Source organism: Rhipicephalus microplus, chromosome 10 (genome assembly GCF_043290135.1).
Source record: "Rhipicephalus microplus isolate Deutch F79 chromosome 10, USDA_Rmic, whole genome shotgun sequence".
NCBI classification, from domain to species: domain Eukaryota; kingdom Metazoa; phylum Arthropoda; class Arachnida; order Ixodida; family Ixodidae; genus Rhipicephalus; species Rhipicephalus microplus.
Genome location: NC_134709.1, coordinates 44,427,596 through 44,445,216, shown reverse-complemented (window position 1 = coordinate 44,445,216; position 17,621 = coordinate 44,427,596). Strand labels below are relative to the sequence as shown.

General features: G+C 43.9%; 1 protein-coding gene across 4 annotated transcripts in view; it reads left to right on the top strand.

Annotated features, from left to right (window-relative positions):
* The window catches only part of LOC119180988 (putative phosphatidate phosphatase), a 35,438-nt gene that overhangs the window by 9,601 nt on the left and 8,216 nt on the right, over positions 1–17,621 (top strand). For 2 of the 4 annotated variants that reach the window (XM_037432143.2, XM_075875575.1), the window contains exons 4-5: positions 7,325–7,597; positions 8,623–8,805. In XM_037432143.2, coding sequence (XP_037288040.2) covers positions 7,325–7,597; positions 8,623–8,805 — 456 coding nt within the window. Of the gene's footprint in view, positions 1–7,324; positions 7,598–8,622; positions 8,806–10,926; positions 11,075–12,582; positions 12,992–17,621 lie in introns of those variants that run through there. The other 2 variants (XM_075875576.1, XM_075875577.1) reach the window with 2 other exon arrangements.

Below are 17,621 nucleotides of genomic sequence, written 5' to 3'. Positions count from 1 at the left end.
TATCTTTAGTGCGCGTTAACGTTTCGCACGGATGGTGCAGTATATGACGCTCTAATTTCATAGACCTTTCTTTTCGTAGACATAGACTGCAGGTACTGGCAGATATGCAGTTGCGAGAAAACTAGGCAATCTTTCGCAGTGCGTCACTTCGCAGTTGAGAGATAGTCTTTATAACAATTAGACCAAAAGAGTAGCAATTGATTGTCCCAGGACAATTGGTTGGTGGTGAGAAGGCTGCAGCACATTTCTGATAACATAGTCCGGTGCAGCGCTTCACTATAGCTACGCCCACTGCTGCCTCACACATTGTACACGCCCGCTATAAAAGGGTCTTGGGAAACCCTTATCAGTAATCCTACATATCGCTGGCTTCCGTTCCTTCACTGATTTGTGCTTCACAATTATATTTAATAATTGCGAGTAGCTGTCATCAATTGTAGTCGAACCTCCACTTCGATAGAAAAAAAAGAGCCTTGACCCATACTTGATCTTGATAGAGATTGAGATCACAGTTTGCCCATGGGTGTCAGGTGTTCTAGTTGATACTTATCACTCTGTCAATTATAGGCAATTATGAACAGAAGATATGCTGATATCGTGGATGGGCATATGTGCGGTATATAGAACGCATAGTGAGACAGGAAATCATTTCGCTCGTCCGTCCCGAAACGCCATCAACCTACTGACCGAATTTCTACGAAAAAAAAAAAGCATTGATTGATATGTGGTGTTTAATGTCTCGAAACCACCGTATGATTATGCGAGACGCTGTAGCTGAGGGCTCCGGAAATTTCGACCACCTGGGGTTTTTTAATGTGCACCCAAATGAGAGCACACGGGCCTACAGCATTTTTCCCTCCATCGAAAATGCAGCCGGGATTCAATCCCTCGACCTTCGGTGACGTCAGCAGCCTTAGCCACTAGACAACCACGGCGGGGCAAAAAAAAAAAAAGCAGGTGTGACGCATGTGCTCAAGGAACGTCAAGATACGTTGTCGAAATGAAGATAGAGCGTGGTTACGTAAAGCTGCGCGCCCTCTCTCTTCAAAGGGAGAAGGCGGGGCGCCGCGTCAAAAAAACCGCGCGCTGAACCGCTGCAACGACTATGCGAGGTGGTGGTGGTTAGAATGAAGAGGAAAAAGGCACCTAATTTCTGTCTGCCTTCAGGCGACACGGCGCAGTGCCTTATAGGGATTGGGGGAAGGAGGGATAAAAAGAATAGAAGGAAAATAGACGAAGAAGTAGACAGGCAAGCGACGGAAAAAGAAGGAGATATGAAAGTGGGGATCCGGTCGAAGCAGTCCAAGGGCGGGGCGCCACATTGCGAGAGCTGCACGGCGTCGGGAGACCGCGGAGGGCGAACCAGTCGGCGGGAGCTACGGTGGCGTCGGAGATCGCGAGGGCACAACCGTCCAGCTTGAAATCCTGCGAGCGAATCTCTGGAGAGGGAGGACGCGTAGCCACGCGCCTTCTCTCTCCACACGCCCTCTCTCTTCTCGTCAAAAAAAAAAAAAAAAAAAAGCCACGCGCTGAAACGGGTAGGTGTGGTCCAAGGAGGATTAAAGAAAAATTGCTGGAGTGGAAGCTCCTTGCGATGGCTTGCCAGCAGAAGTGAAGCCACCTATTGCCACTGCCAAGATGGCGGAAACATGCTCTTTTCTGATAGTGCCCGCTTAAAGATCAAGTGGCTTTGATACGTTATGTAAATGCTACGTTAGTTCTATATTAAAGGATAGTTGTTCCCGACGAAATAACACACAGAAACAAGTATGGATGGCTGAATCTTCAAAGAACTTCGCCTCCAATTAGAGGCTCACTACGGAAAACTAGTAACTTTAAGACGCACTTGGAGCACTATGTGGCCCGAAAAAGTTCCCACATTAAGCTCGTTGGGCGTGCGGGGAAAACGCTTCGTTTTTTGATCGCTGAATGGCGATACTTTATCATGCCCCTAGTAAGATGGCCGCCATCTTGCCAGAGGAACGGCTTCACTTCTGCGCAATCATTTCCACTCCAGCAAATTTTTAAAATCCTCCTTGGTGTGGTCAGACCTGTACATTTAATTTTCGAAACGGCGATAAAGCACGAAGCCATGGGCTTGATTGTCGCATTTTCGAATGGAGCCAAGTGCATACTGCGCTTGTGTTCTAGGATCTATGAGCGCGCCAAGGAAGCGCACGTGGTCAACATAAATTCGCAGTCATGTCGTCGTCCCCCTCATCACCTTCCCGTTACGGCGTGCTTCCCAGTCATATCGAGCTTTTCGGCCCCACAGAACCCTCCAAATAGATTTTTCACGAGTGCATGCAACGTAATAATGCCATTCTTGATGTCGGAGCATTCCTGTTGCGTGGCAATGCGCTGTCTTTTCGTTTGGCCGCCTGCAGCCGTTTCTGCAGTTCGGAAATGACAAACGAACTCGCCAAAACTGCAACATTAGTCGCCCTGCAGCGCTTGACTTATCTCTGCATTGCGCACACTGGCTGTAATGCCGTCGTCCTATCGGTATACTCGCTCTGACGCGAGTTTGCCAACACCGCAACTCCGTCCCGCATTGTCGCTTTGACAAGCTGCAACCGCCTGATCCGATTACTGGGTGCGCACACTGGCTGTAATGCCGTCGTCCTATCGGTATACTCGCTCTGACGCGAGTTTGCCATCACCGGAACTCCGTCCCGCATTGTCGCTTTGACAAGCTGCAAACGCCTGATCCGATTACTGGATGTATCTTTCGCAGTGTTTCGAAAGGGGTTCGAGGGAAAAAAAAAAAGAAAAATGTGGTATACCATACGCAATGAGGAAGCAATGTTGTTTCAGCTTCACGTGAAAACCGGGGAGGGGTGTGTATAGAATGCAGTATGCGCCGTTGTTTCCCTAAAAAAAAAAAAAAAATCTTTACTGCTTCGCTCGCCACCGGTCCACTAACACACCACGACTTTGTAGATATGCTTCAATAGGTGGCGTTTGAAATAGATGTCTTTACCGCAGATATGCACGTTTGTGTCTCTGGTTTTAGACAAGAAACTTGAGTGCATTGGTTAACTTCGTCGGTGATTCTCACGTATATGACGGGACGTCACAACGACATGGCACGCCGACAAGCCGAGGCACTAAGGTGCTTCGTCCCTAAAACGTCAAAGGAGTGGGGTGTGGTTGCCCAAGCTCCGATTACGATATATACGCTATATGCGACGCTGATTGGGATTTACACCGCAGGCGCGCGGCGTTAAAGCAAGAAACGTGCGAGCTAGATGTATGACACTTAATTACGTATGACAAAGGAAACACGTCAAAGGGTGCAATTATTTATCTTCCTGCCACCTCTGTTTTCCTTTTTTCTTTTATCACAGCAAGCGTTTGGGAACGTGTGAGCGAGAAAAATGGCGACGCAACTTTTTTTTTTTCTCGCTATGTAAACCCTATCAGTTATTTCATACCTGCCAAGTCTCGCGGATTGTCCGGGAGACTCCCGGATTTCGACCGTTTTCTTCCGTTTGTATACGGTTGTCGTGAAAATCTCCCGGAAATTAAAAGTTCCGTGCGTGTCTGCTGGCCGCATTGACAAAAGTGCGGGTCACAATACACTCCACGGGCTTTTTGCGAACCCTTCGCTTTTTTATTATAAACGAATTTTATAGGACGCGCTCGTCAAAACGTACAGTATAGAATCTCAGTGAATGCGAAACCGCGACAGATACGAATTCGTTAAGTTCCCGAGCCAAATTCGACTGTGTCCATTTGGGACAATACTGGAATGTTCCGAGCAATTTTACTAATCGCGGCGGACGATATGAACTTTAGTACCGACACCGTCGAACGAAGGCAGAGAGCAGCTTGCTCAAAACTTAGGAAGTGTGCGAGCGCACGCAAGGTCTTCTGTATACAGTGCGTTCGCGTGTGGCGACGACGTTACTGACAGAACACGGAAAGTGTATACGCGCGTCCAACGCTAGACCAGTGAGAGCAACGCCGCTTTCCCCAAATTTCGTGGACGAAAACTGCGGCAGATGCGATCGTAGATAAAGCATAAATCGCGACGTAGTTTTAAAGGCACCCGCGCAGCCAGCGCACGCGGATTGAAAACGGAACATAAGCGCGGTTGAGGCGACGCGATAGCGATCTACGAGCTCCGAGGGGGCGCGGCCAGCGCACGCAGCGGTAGATTAAAGGCAGTAAAGACGTGAAAGAAAAAAAAAAAGGCTCGAAGCGTTTTGGCGTTTCATGTCCGATGAATCTAGTAGCGAGCAAAAACATTGACGCACTCTTTCGCGGCAGTCAACTGCGCCCTCCCTTCCGTTCACGCGTGTCCCGGGAAGACATACGCGAGTTCCTTTGAGGGAAAGAGATTTTGCCGGTTGTTTTGATGACCCGAAATTTCGGGAGTATTTGCGCTCGCCCCCTCAGAGACTCTCGCCTTAGCGGGAAAACCCCACCTTCCTGTGTTCGGCCACTCCAAGCCATTACAAAACCAACGCCCATGTTCGCGCTTACGATCGGGGACCTCCCCCCCCCCCCCCCCTCTTGCTTTCCGCAATCGATGGTTTTTCGTGTTTTTTTTTTTGTGCCCGAAATCTCCCGTATTCAGAATCCTTGAGCTTGGCAGGTATGTTCATTTTGTTCAGCGCACTGTTGGTAACTTATTGTAAAAAGTATGAGCAGCAAAAAAAAAAAGTAGAAGCGGACAGGACTGACGTTTAACTTGCAATGTAAATGTATTAACAGGCAGCGACGGAAAAGAATTGAATGACAGGCCGCGAACGCTCAACTTACAGCAGTCGAGTAAGTTGAGCCCAGCTGTCACTTCATTTCCGTTCCCGCCACTTTTTTTTATTTTTTTTTGTAATCCATGTTGCTGCTAACCCTTCTGGTAACTGCGCAACAATCACTGTAATCACCCGTCGTTGAAGCGAAACAGCGCAGTTTTGTGGAACGAAAACAGAGATAACAGCGCAGAGATCCCCGAAACGGTCGGCAGAATGGTGACGAGAGCGAATGCACTGCACGTCACAGCTTGCACGAAAAAGGAGCTCTAGAGAAAAAAAGCTTTAACGGCTTGCCACGTTGTTCCCGCATTTGTTTGTTCCGGTGACCCGCGCGGTCGCAGCTGCGGCAATCGTGTCTCGACTGCCGCGAAGCACACGAAAAGGCCACCACATTCCCATCCGTCAGCGTGACGGCATCAGTCGCTGACGCACGCACGTCCACCACGTGTGGCTGCGGCCGAAAAGAAGCGCAGTTCAGGCGTTCAGTAGGCAGGCGAGTCAGCGACGTATTTGAATAGCAACTGAGAGACCAGTCTAGGGTCGGCGCTTTGAAGGGGGGTGGTACGGGATAAAGTATTGAGGAATTTTTAGTATGGGAAGGCTGCCCCCTCCCCTTAAAATGTTTCCCACCGGCCCCCCTTACGCTCCCCCCCCCATGGACTAACTTACTTGCGGTGGGTGCCCCCCCCCCCCCCCCAGTGTACAGTGTACTGTACCCAGTGAAAAAATCTTAGTGCCACCCCTGCACGAGTTAAATGTGAAACGAATTCCTTTCCTTTTATCCTGAAGCATCATTATTAATTCAATTATTAAAACGAAAGCCGACGCTAACAACAAATGTGTAAAAGAAAGAGAGAGAGAGACTGCAAGGATCGAAATGCCACAATTTTCGCAGTTTGTGACGTTCTGAATTAAAGGTTAGTTAAAGGTTGATTCGCACAGCTTAGCGCATTTGTATAAAAACACGCTTTCTTGATGAATGAAGTCAAGCACCTTTTTTTTTCTTTATCAACACAGCTAATCGCTATAAAATGCTTTGAAAGCTAATAGCCTGTAGAGAGGCAATGAGTCATTTTCAAAACAGAAGCGAAGGTTCAGTAAGTTGGGAAAGTGCAAATAACCTATTACGTTATTTTAATGCAATAAGGAAAAAGAAAAAGACTTCACTTTAAATTACCGATGTCAAACTGAATGTTAGCAAAAATTTCAAAGAGTGCATATGACAGTTGATTAATAGGAATAATGTCGAAATGCTGAAGTGTTATAATCATACGAAATATGCTGATGTAATTTGCTCCCATGATGTCTTCGTCATCACTATCTATCGACATGTTACGTCGAGTTAGACTACACTGGTGTTCCAACTCAACTACCTAAATGCTGCTGTGGAGAGTGACTACGACAAATATGATATTTAACTTCGCTAACACCGACTGTACCACAGGTTTGCTTTGTGAAACGCACTACTCTTCGAGGTAGTAAAAACTTGCTGACATACATTGTCACATGTGCATACATACAACACAATTTTATGACATTTCCCCATGCAAGTTTTACTTTTAACGGCAGTTTTCACCAATACAGAATACAGTACCAAAATTTTCAGACTATTCACTACACGACTTAATGACAATTATGTCCATATTCATTGTAGTCATGAAGCTTTGTAGACATGAAAAATGAATTCGTTGAAGGGAAACGTAAACTGAACACATTACTCGTTATAGAAAATACCAGGCGATGGTATTGTCTGGTTATACGCAGCAGTAACAGTGCTAGCAGTGAGATATTGAATGTTTATCGAGTAACACAACAAATGATTTTGTACTGTGTGAACATGTTCTTTGTCGAAACAATATTAAACAAGCACGTTGCAGATCTATCTTGAAATGTTTGCATTGCACCTGTTTGTGTTCTCTTCTGTGTCCCTGTGTGCCTGTGCAAACATTTCAAGATGTATGTGTTCCAACTAGCCCGAATTGCAGTTTTACTTCACGTTACAGATTGTGTTCCTGCCAATGCGGTGTGCCAGCAGATGAACAGAATGTGGTTGGTTATGTCTTGTGTGTTTAAACTATATGCCGTAAAGTGGTACCGCCAAGCTCATGCTTATGCCTTCAGCAACCCAGCACTCCTTGAACTTGTTTTGCATGCACATGCAAATTGAGGATGGCGCAGCGAGCCGTGGGAAAGAAAATGATAGGTGCGACCCTATGGGACAAGACGACAGTGGAATCTGTCAGGGAACGAATAGGTGCTAGGGGCATCGTAGTCGATCTCGAGAGGAAGTAATAGGCATGGGCAGGGCATGCAGCACAAAGGCAAAATAACTGCTAATCATTAGGAGAAACAGACTGGATTACAAGAGTAGGCAAGCGCGCAAGGGGGAGGCTGGCAGTTAAATTACTATATAAGGGGCCTGTGAGATTAAAGAAGTTTTCAGGGATAACATCGCCTTGGCAAGCACAGGACCAGGTTGAAAATGCCCTTGCAATACAGCGAGCATAGTTAGGTCGACGATGATGACATTGTTGATGATGATGATACCCTACTTTTCGCAGGTCCTCTACGTGATGATTTGCGTGTTCCTGATGGGGGCAGCGACGAGCCAGCTCATAACCGACATTGCCAAGTACACCATTGGGCGCCTGCGGCCGCACTTCTTTGACTTGTGCCAGCCTCTTAACCTGAAGGTTCTGTGTTCGAAACCATACACCTACGTGGAAAACTTTACCTGCGGTGGCAATGCAACCGAACACCAGCTGAAGGAGCTACGGCTCTCGTTCATGTCGGGGCACTCGTCTTTCTCCGCCTACACCATGCTCTATGCAGTGGTGAGTGTTTGACAACATTTGGGATAGGTGCCGCTTGGGTGCCAAGATTTAGGGGTTGTGTGGTGTTTGTGAGATAGTGCTGTGCTTGCCAATTATTCGCAATACACTCATACCTCATTAAAACAAAGTTGCATCTTACATGAAAATAAGTTTTATATATATATATACGGAAATTTGTTATAGAGGTATATTCCTAACACTATATCTATTACAGGACTATTCCTTATTAACTATGTTATAACTAATATTTGTTATGTCTGGGTTCGTTATATTGAAGTTTGAGCGTTCCAACATTTTTGATTGATTGATATGTGGGGTTTAACGTCCCAAAACCACCCTATGATTATAAGAGACGCCGTAGTGGAGGGCTCCGGAAATTTCGACCTCCTGGGGTTCTTTAACGTGCACACAAGTATGACTACACGGGCCTACAACATTTCCGCCTCCATCGGAAATGCAGCCGTCGCAGCCGGGATTTGATCCCGCGACCTGCGGGTCAGCAGCCGAGTACCTTAGCCACCAGACCACCGCGGCGGGGCTCCAACATTTTTTTTTTTTTAAGGCGAAAGGCTCAGTTGCCTCATTAAATGCACCGATTGGCCATCAGCGCCAGTGGTCTCAACACTGATGATGCAAGAAATCATCATCACGTGATGACGGCATCACAGATTGCTAAAATATGTGACGTCATCATGACCTCACTATAGTGTCGTCGCATGTCATTGTCAATTGGTCAGAGGTGGGCCAATCACAGAGGCAGTACAATGCCAGGTTAGGTGTAGAAAGCTTTCAGAGGTCAATACACTCCAACCTACTTATAAAAAAAGTTGCATCTTTCACTAAGTTTATTATATCCAAAAATTCATTATTAAGATTTATTCCTAGCACTGTATCTATTGCAAGCCTATTTTTATTTACTTCGTTGTAACTGGTATTTTGTTATGTCCGGGTTCATTACATCCGGTTTGGGTGTACTATGTTTTTACGGAAAACTGACGCTGCCTCATTTCCATCTTGTTTCTCAGCTGTACATCCACGCACGACTGCCGTGGCGCAATTCCCTGGCCGTGGCAGCTCGCACGGTTGTTCAGGTGGCGCTGCTGTCACTGGCCTGGTACACGGCGCTCTCTCGCATCTCCGACTACAAGCATCACTGGAGTGATGTGCTCGCTGGCACCGCCCAAGGCTACCTAGTTGCCATCATCGTGGTGAGTCTTGCGTCTCTCTCACCTCTTGTCTATAATGGTGTGAAGCGGGGCTGTTTGCAGGAATAAGCATGCAGAGGGAATGGACCCCGATGCATGCCGCGACCCCTTGTTGGCTTTACTACCTTTAAGCATGCAACGATAAACTGCCCAAGAGGCCCAGTTGTTCTGGTTGGTAGGTGTTACAGTACTACCTAGGAATAAAACAAACGGTAAAGAACCCCGTGATTTTATGAGAATTGTGGCACGTGGATGAAGGTGTGTGCATGAACAGGAATGGTCGCCGTAGAAAACGCATTGACAAGGCCTCTCGCCCTTGTCAAAGAATTAGATCTAGAGGCATTGCCTCTTCGACCGTTTTTCATTATTTAAAGTCTCCACTTTCCTCGGAACTGATTCGTCGTATCAAAGCACATATAGTATGTGCGAATAAATGGCAACCAACATTACAAATAATGTTTGCCTCTTATTAAGTGTAGTTTAACAGCATATTTTATGAGTGCTGCTCTGTACTTCCTCAGTGTTGTTGGTTGCTTCCTGCTCTTGCAAGTAAGATTGTTTGTGTCGTGTAATGTGGTTTCACTGAAGGTCAGTGGTTTTATTCCTGATTGTGATTGTTTATGTCTGTACAAGTGAAAACCACATGTTCCTGAACCTGACAAAAAAGTGGGTGCGTACAACAATGTAGCAAGCACTAACATGCACAAAGCATTGCATAGTATATTTATCTGATTTCCCAACTTTACTGCGCATGACTGCCATTTAGGTGCAGTGTACATGTCGTGGCCGATGAAGTTTGTTTGGGTGTGCATGCCTTTTCTGCATGTTGCAGGCAGTGGTCATCTAACGAAGGTTCCTGGAAGTGCTATACATGCTCGAATCAAAGTGATAAGCCAGTTCATCTCTGCTAAAATGGATACTTGGGCGAGCTGGTTCGTAATTAGGAAAGATTAAACAGCGCAAAAAAAAAAAAAAATAGAACACAGAGAAAGATGCAGAGATGAATCACTGTATCTGTGTGTTGTCTTTCTTCTTGCTGTTTAATCTTTACCATTTATCTTATTGAAAATGACACAGTTTCAGTACTAGACAATGCACTTGGCAGCAATACTACTGCACCGCATTGGGTGTAAAAGCATACTGCACAGACATAAAAAAAAAATTGAAAAATTTCAAGATTTAAACTGGTACCAGCAAGGGCATAATACTTTCTCACTTTCTAATATATATGGCCAGAAATGAACAAATGAAATTAGAAACAGTGGTACTTTAAAATTATTCTGCAAGTGTGTCAAGAATAATTGAACACGGAACTCCTACAGGTCTGACAAATGCTTAACAAGCTCGGCAAGTTTTGCCCGACTGTCATGGTGGCCAGCAGAAAGTGGCCATGTGTACTTAAGCAATTTAGCAAATCGCACTAATTCAGAGGCACTGGTAACAATGCATGTACAGCTACTTGGCTAATTGACAAAACTTCACATACACAAATGCACTGAGAAATGCACACCAAGATGTCATTCGTGACTGGCCTCACTTAGACATGTGTGACAAGTTGCTGTGGCGGGATCCTCCAAATAACGTTGCAAAAGCATCTTTTGTTAATAGCCTCTTAAAGTTTTTTTTTGTTGTTGTTGATAGCCTCTCTGAAGTAAATACGTGGACCATCTGCTTGTCTGGGAAGCTTCTGTATGGTTAGGGAGAATCGAGTGCTGTGCTAGCACATTTGGTGCTTGAAAGGCATTTTTCGGTTTGCTGGCAATAAGTGCTGTTTTCCTTCTTTGTATTGTGTATTCTAGGGCTTTTCTTTTTTTGTCACTTCGTAGGTTAATAAAATTAATCATTACATTCTATCATCATTTGGGAAGAAGCGAAATCACTTTTGTGAATGTGGCACGACTTGGCAACGGTTGCATTGAAGCATGGCCAACAGTGTTCCTGGTACCATACCAGGAACTTTTCCAGCTACTCACTCGCAGTTTAAGAATATTGGCTTGGCTTAGATTTCATTGTTGTAGCTTTTTGTATACATAAAAAAATTACTTTTGTTGACAATATAGAATAAGAAAAAAAAAAACTGACGACGACGGCAGCTGACGCAGCCCATTTCACACACACATGCAGTGGGCGATGTTCTTTGGCTCCCCGCGACACCTCCATATCAAGTGGGCACCGGATATGGGGCCTTTGTCTCTGTCCCAGAAAAAGGACGACTACGGCGCAATCTGAGTTCAATGCTTTATCACTAGATATTAAATGTGCAATGCTGTGATTTGCCAGATAGTATGTATGCCTGTAAAAAGGTAATATTGATTACATGGGATAATTGCTCTAAAGGGACCCTCAAAAGAAATATGCTAGGATAAATCAGTAAATTACGCCTCTGTGATATAAGAAGAAACGTAATCTACTCTACATGAGAAGGCATCACTAAGTAAAATAAACAAGGCAGCAAAAAACAAAAACATACGAATGCGTGCCAACTTGACTTCATTCAATATTAAAACACCATCTTGCCAGGCATTCACAGATTTTAAGGGGCCCTGCAACACTTTTCCATGTAATCATCAAATAACTTCATTAAAAGAGCTTATTGCCTCATAAATAATTTGCTGCAAATTTTTTTAAAAGTATGAAAACTACAAATGGAGTTACACGGATTTTTTGCACGTTTCAAGCACTTTGTCTCACCTTTCATTCATACTAGCGAGCATGCTTAAAGCTACGCAGGAAGCAGGATGACAAGAAGGCAACTCTTGTCACTTCTTTGTCACCTCTCACACTTCCTTCTTCTTTTTATCGTTTTTTTTGTTCGAACCCATAGTTTATTTTCTGTGTGACTGTGCATGTGTGCACAGGCACGTGGTGGCATTTTGGTGCAGCTGCAGGAACTATGCAGCTCATCGTTCTCAAACCAGCCAATGGCTGTGCACTTGGGGTTCATGGCGTGGTCATTTGGGTTGATGGCATTCATTTGCCGAAAGAAAGGAGAAAAACTTCTGGCTGACTTTAAGAATCATAAATTCCAGGCCGCATGCTGCGATGCGACGTTTGACCAGTGTGTTTTCAGGAGCCATATCAGCATTCTCTGACCACTGAAAAAGTTTTGCGGGCCCCTTTGACAGCACCTGCATTGGTTCTGCTTTTTTAATTGGCAAGAATTGACCAAGTTATACTTGAAAGCTGCCAAAAAGAGTGAAACAAGAGAATTCGCTAACCTTCACTACGACGCTAACAACAGACCAAATACAAGTAAATTGCTTGAAGTCCTATACTCCAAGCTTTATGAGAACTAACAGAGAGTGATGCCAAGGAAAGTATAGGGGATCTTACTAGTAGTAATTGTAATGTAAATGTGAAGAAAGAAAAGTGGATGAAAACATAACTCACCGCTGGCAGGGACCGAACCTGCAGCCTTCGCTACCAACTGCACTACCAACTGAGCTACGCACTACCAACTGAGCTAAATGCACTACCAACTGAGCTACGGCGGCGGTCATCCCTCCGTCCCCTAACGTCACGCTGGCACAAAAGGCACGAAGCTTAGACATAAAAAGTTTCAAGTTCAGCGCACTGAACTTGTTGCGAAATCGATTAATGTTATTTTGCACAAATACTGTAAAGTTCAAAACTGATTTATCATTTCTCTTGGGTGTCCCTTCAGATTATTCATTACGTAACGTATATTTTTGTCAATCTGTTTCTCTGCAGACAGATTCAGGTGGCATGCAATAGCGTGCTATCGCTCAGGCTCCCAAACATTTGCTTTTCTCGGAACAGGTCTTTTGCTGTCTACCACCCGCATGCAGACAAAGGGCTCCTCTCAATGGACAGTTTCAGCTGCCTGGCTCTAATGTCACAAGACATGAGCTGGCGTATATTATTAAAGGAGTTAAGCATGTTTGATGTTGTTAGGCTTGTTCTAGACAAATAAAGTATTAGTTTAACAGCGAATAATTTATCGAGCACTCCTTTAAATGTTGCTGCGCATCTTATTTGGTCAACAAAATATATTTGTTAGGCTAATTGGTGATGTGTATTTTCCTTCTTAATGCAAATTTTCCTTCTACTACTTTGGCATCCATTCATTGAAGTTATTCCATGCTTAGTTGACATTAAAGGGCCAGTAAACAGGCTCTGACCTTTTTTTACACCCCCATACAAGCTCGCCAATTCATAGATTAGACCGCAGCGATCACGTTTTCTGAATATTACAGCGTGGCACCCTGCGCAGAGCCTCTACTTCGAAAAACGATTCCCGCGCATCTTTCTTACGCCTAACCACCCCCTTTGCATGCGCAGTGACGTCAACTCGGCGATTGGCGACGTGACGTAGCACACAGCTCGCTGATTTCTCTAAATCAGTTGTTGCATGCACGTGTACACTCCTCGCTCAACTACAGCGCCTGTGCGCACATATGAACATACTTTTGCCCTTGACATGAGCAACACAGGTAAAAAGCGTTGCTCAGTCGTCGGCTGCAAATCGAGGGACTGGGGCACCGGGAGCCTCAGTCGCTCCACTGGGGCACCGGGTGCTGCAAATCGAGGCACCGGGTGCCTCAGGATGGGGCCCTGCGTGCTGCATGACTGAAGCGAATCAGCCATCCAGCGACGTACGTCATGGACATGATCATTTGTGGTCTCGACACTTCGCACCTGACGCTTACATGGTTGACTCGCGGCTGGTGCCGCAAACGGTAAACAAAGAACCATGCTTCGCAGCAAGCGGAAGTGCGTTACGACTGATCGAGTTCGTCGATGACGTCAATCGCTGACGTGGTGTCACATTGCCGAAGTGTGCGGAGTCACAACGATGGGCTGCACCTTCCCCTTCATGGAAGGGAGAAGGGGGTGAGGCCGCGCAAAAATTTGAAACCAGCTTAGACCGATGTTCTAAACCTCGTAACTTCCTTAAACAGCCCGCATTCGCGAAATTCTTGCGGCAGCATGTTCGCAAAGAAAACTGCACATATACTCTTTTTGAAAATTTTTGGACCTCAGGACTGTTTACTCGCCCTTTAAAATATGCTTAGCTATTTGCAAAAGCACGCAAAAGAAAATATGATACAAAATAGCAGAAAAAATACAAATCTTGCATGAGCACACTCTTATTTTGTTTTTATTTGCTTTGTCTTTGCATTGTAATGGTTTCTAACGTGGCCCTTCTCACTTGCCCCATCACTGATACTCACAATGCCAGAAGCTGCTGATTGCGAGTTATTTTTTGGCAGTACTATACCTCACGTTCAAGTGAAATATCCCCAACTCTCAGAACCCCACTGATTTTGGGATTAGTAACAGGCAAATGTAATCATGCAGCATATTTACAGTTGCATAGGAGCTGTTTGCACTCAAAAATGATGATGATGTAAAACTAGGAGAGTCTCAGTTTAAGTGCAAATATTTAAATCTTATTTAAATGCTAATGCACACAGCAGCTCTAGTAATTACATTTGTTTACATTGTATTGAAACCGGAATACGCCAGTTTCTGCGGTGCAGCCCTTCTTGTTGGGAACAGCTACGTAACTAGGCTTAGAAGTCAGCTGCGAAAACCTTATACACTAAAAGATGAAATCAATCATCACACGATGAGCACAGCATCACAACATGTCATTCTTTGTAGCATTGTCTGTGGTTCTGTCACCATGTTCTGCAGTAGCATTTTGCTATAATGTCCATGCTGAGCACTAACGAAATAAGCATCACAAACAGGCTCATTAGAACAAAAGGGCAGGGCTTTTTTTTTATAATGGGATGCTGAGAACAGGACAAGCGGACGAAGTAGGAGCAAAGAAGAATTCCTTTACATAGATGAAATGAATATAGATGGGGGTTCCTTTACATAGATGAAATGAATATAGATGGGCGTAATGTTGTTAAGCACTGTTGTACAGTCGGACAAAATTTAGCTATTATGCGCAGTGGTCACTTTTTTGTCCGTGCCATCTTATGAAACTAAGTTACAAAAAATGATTTCGTGGACATGTGCTTTATGGGTATACACTTGTCTGTAATTAAAGTGAAACTTAATTGAGTCGTATGGCAAAGATATGCAGAAAAAGCTGCCACTCATGCACGATAGCTAAAGATTTGGCCGACTGTACATGGCTTACCATAATGCATTATTAGAGTATATATTGCACCCATACTTTTTATTCGTTAAAAAGAAATTGTTTGTTGGACTTGCCGCACGAAAACAAAGGCCCGATGGCACCATAACGAAAGAAGGGAACTTCAAGGGCTGGTTTTTCTTTGTTGGACGCAACCTTCATGAAAACCAACAGTCAGTGCAGCCAACAAAAGGACGACCGACACCTTAGAAAACAATGCTGTACCATATGCATAGACTTCATCTCATGTATGTTTGCCAACAAGATTTTGAGCATACCTTGCATCTGGGTATTCTCTAACGACCCATCCATCACAGCACTGAGATTTTTAGGTAGCGTGTTGCCTTGATCATGAACCGGTTACCAATACTACGTTATCGGCACAATGTTTTTTTTTACCATGAAACAGCACTATTGTCTTATCAGCTATGAGCTTTCATCGAATGGTTTTGTCACACCATATTGGTGTGGTCTACATATGTTGGACTCAGTAGAAACGATATCTTTTATCTGGTGGACAAGCAATGGAAAGAGGTTAATGTTGACTGCATGGCTTACACGAGGCAAAGGTGTCCACTAATCAGAAGTAAAATGGTAAAAAGTTGGCCTATGCTCTGAATCTTAGCATACCGCAAGTTTGTAAACATTGGCCAGTAGGAGTCATGTTAATGCCCACTGTCTGGATTTTTTTATATTTAAACTGTAGCTACAATGAAGAAACTGATTTCGTGTGAAGTTTAGTAGGTAAGGTTGTTCAATAATTGTAAAGAATCTCGCAGAAGCATGTTCTTCCATTCAAGCATTCATTAACAGTGGATTTCGCTGTTAGTGGCTAGTTTTAACATCCCTTTGTTTAAACAGCTTTGAGCTGTCATGTTGATATGCAGACTCGTTTTCACATTTTTAATGTACACCAATTCTTTCGTTTTGAAGGCTATTTTGTGCATTTCACTCTGCTGTTATCAATGAAATTGGCCAGCACTGGTCACATTAAAAATACAAAGAAGTGTGTTTTTTTTTTTTCCGGCACCAACTGACACATTTGTTTTTGTAACTTGCGCGTGCTACCATTTTCTGTGTATTATTCCCATATTTGAAGTAAGAGTTGTGGTGATGATTGCCTTGTAGTCCCTAAATAAGTGCTCATTTTTATATATCTATTCATGTTTGCAAAATATGGAAATATTCATATACACAAGCTGCAATGTCTCAATACCTTAATTTAATAATCAGAGTGAGTTTGCTTGAAGCTATCAGAGAAAAAGGTAGTTAAGAACAGAAATATCTCAAGCGAGATTATATAGTTCTTTTATTAATACTCCCTCTGAATGCTTTGCCCGATTTTAAGCCAATATGGCTTTCTTTATTTTGCTTTGCATTTGCAACCTTTTGAATTTATGACACATTATTTTCGTTACTTGTATTATACTATAGTAGTCGAATGACATCCTTGCTAGGCTTTACTGTTTTATCTGTAGAAAGAGAAGCTCTAATTTGCACATTGCACTAGGTGCCACGAAGATGCACTTTCACACTTTTCTCGCTTTCAATCCAAATGAGCTTTCAGCTAAGAATGTCGCAATCAAATGTACAACGGTTTCTTTCACCTTCAAATGGCTGATGCTATGTAGCTGCACTGTAGTCATTTACTTTGTTGTATTTATGTACAGACAAGAAAAAAGAAACACTGGAAATAAATGAATGCTCGCATTACAAAAAGTTGTCTCATCTGACTTTGTTGCCCACCAACATCTGCTGTGGATGTCACCTCATTTTCACATATACTACAACCTTCCAAAAAGAATGCCTAATGCATGATTTAATTGGATGTACTAAATGAAGTACAATGACTTTCGGGGCTTTAATGCCAAAACCACAATATTACAGTGAGGCGTGCTGTAGTGGGGGGAATTCTAGATTAACTTTGGCCACCTAGGTTTCCTTAACACGCACCTAAATCTTGGCACACGGCTGTTATTAGCACAGAAATGCAGCCACGATAGCCAAGAACTGAACCCATGCCTTAAAGCTCAGCAGCGCAACACATCACTTTCTTAGCTACCACGACTGGTTACTACCTGAAGTATTAGGTTGATGTTATGCTGGTAGGTTACACGTCTAACATACCACGCAGCATCACCATGAACACAAGCTTGGCCAGTCAGTTATATCGTGCGGTAAAAAACTGGCAGTGACACCGCCCAAAAGTCCCTGTCGCAGCTTTTTATGCCTTGTGAATCTCAATACCTCATGTTGGCCAATAGTACCTAAATGTTTATCGATATAAATGGACAAGACTGCAGCCAAGAAAAGTAACCAAACATGGAAGCTAGGAATATTTGAGAGCCTTTTTGAGTGCTAGAACAGCTGTTGCAATTAAAAAAAAACCTAGCAAAATCTATCATGTTGATACTGCTAGTGCCACACAAGGTAGAAAAAAAAACATTTGTTAGGGGTATTTCTTTTTTTAGTGCTAATTAGCAATGGCCTTCTGCCAAGAAATGACTGGTTATGTTTTAAATGGATGCCATACCATTCCAAACACCCTTTATCATTAGCCTGTTCAGGCCTACAAGAGGATGTGGGCTTCTCTCGACAATGTCCCATGAACGTAACCCCACTGAGCATCAACAGACAGAAGTGACCTAATGTCACACCGTCAAAACAAAAAACAACACAACAGTGAAGGCTTCCTTCATTCCAT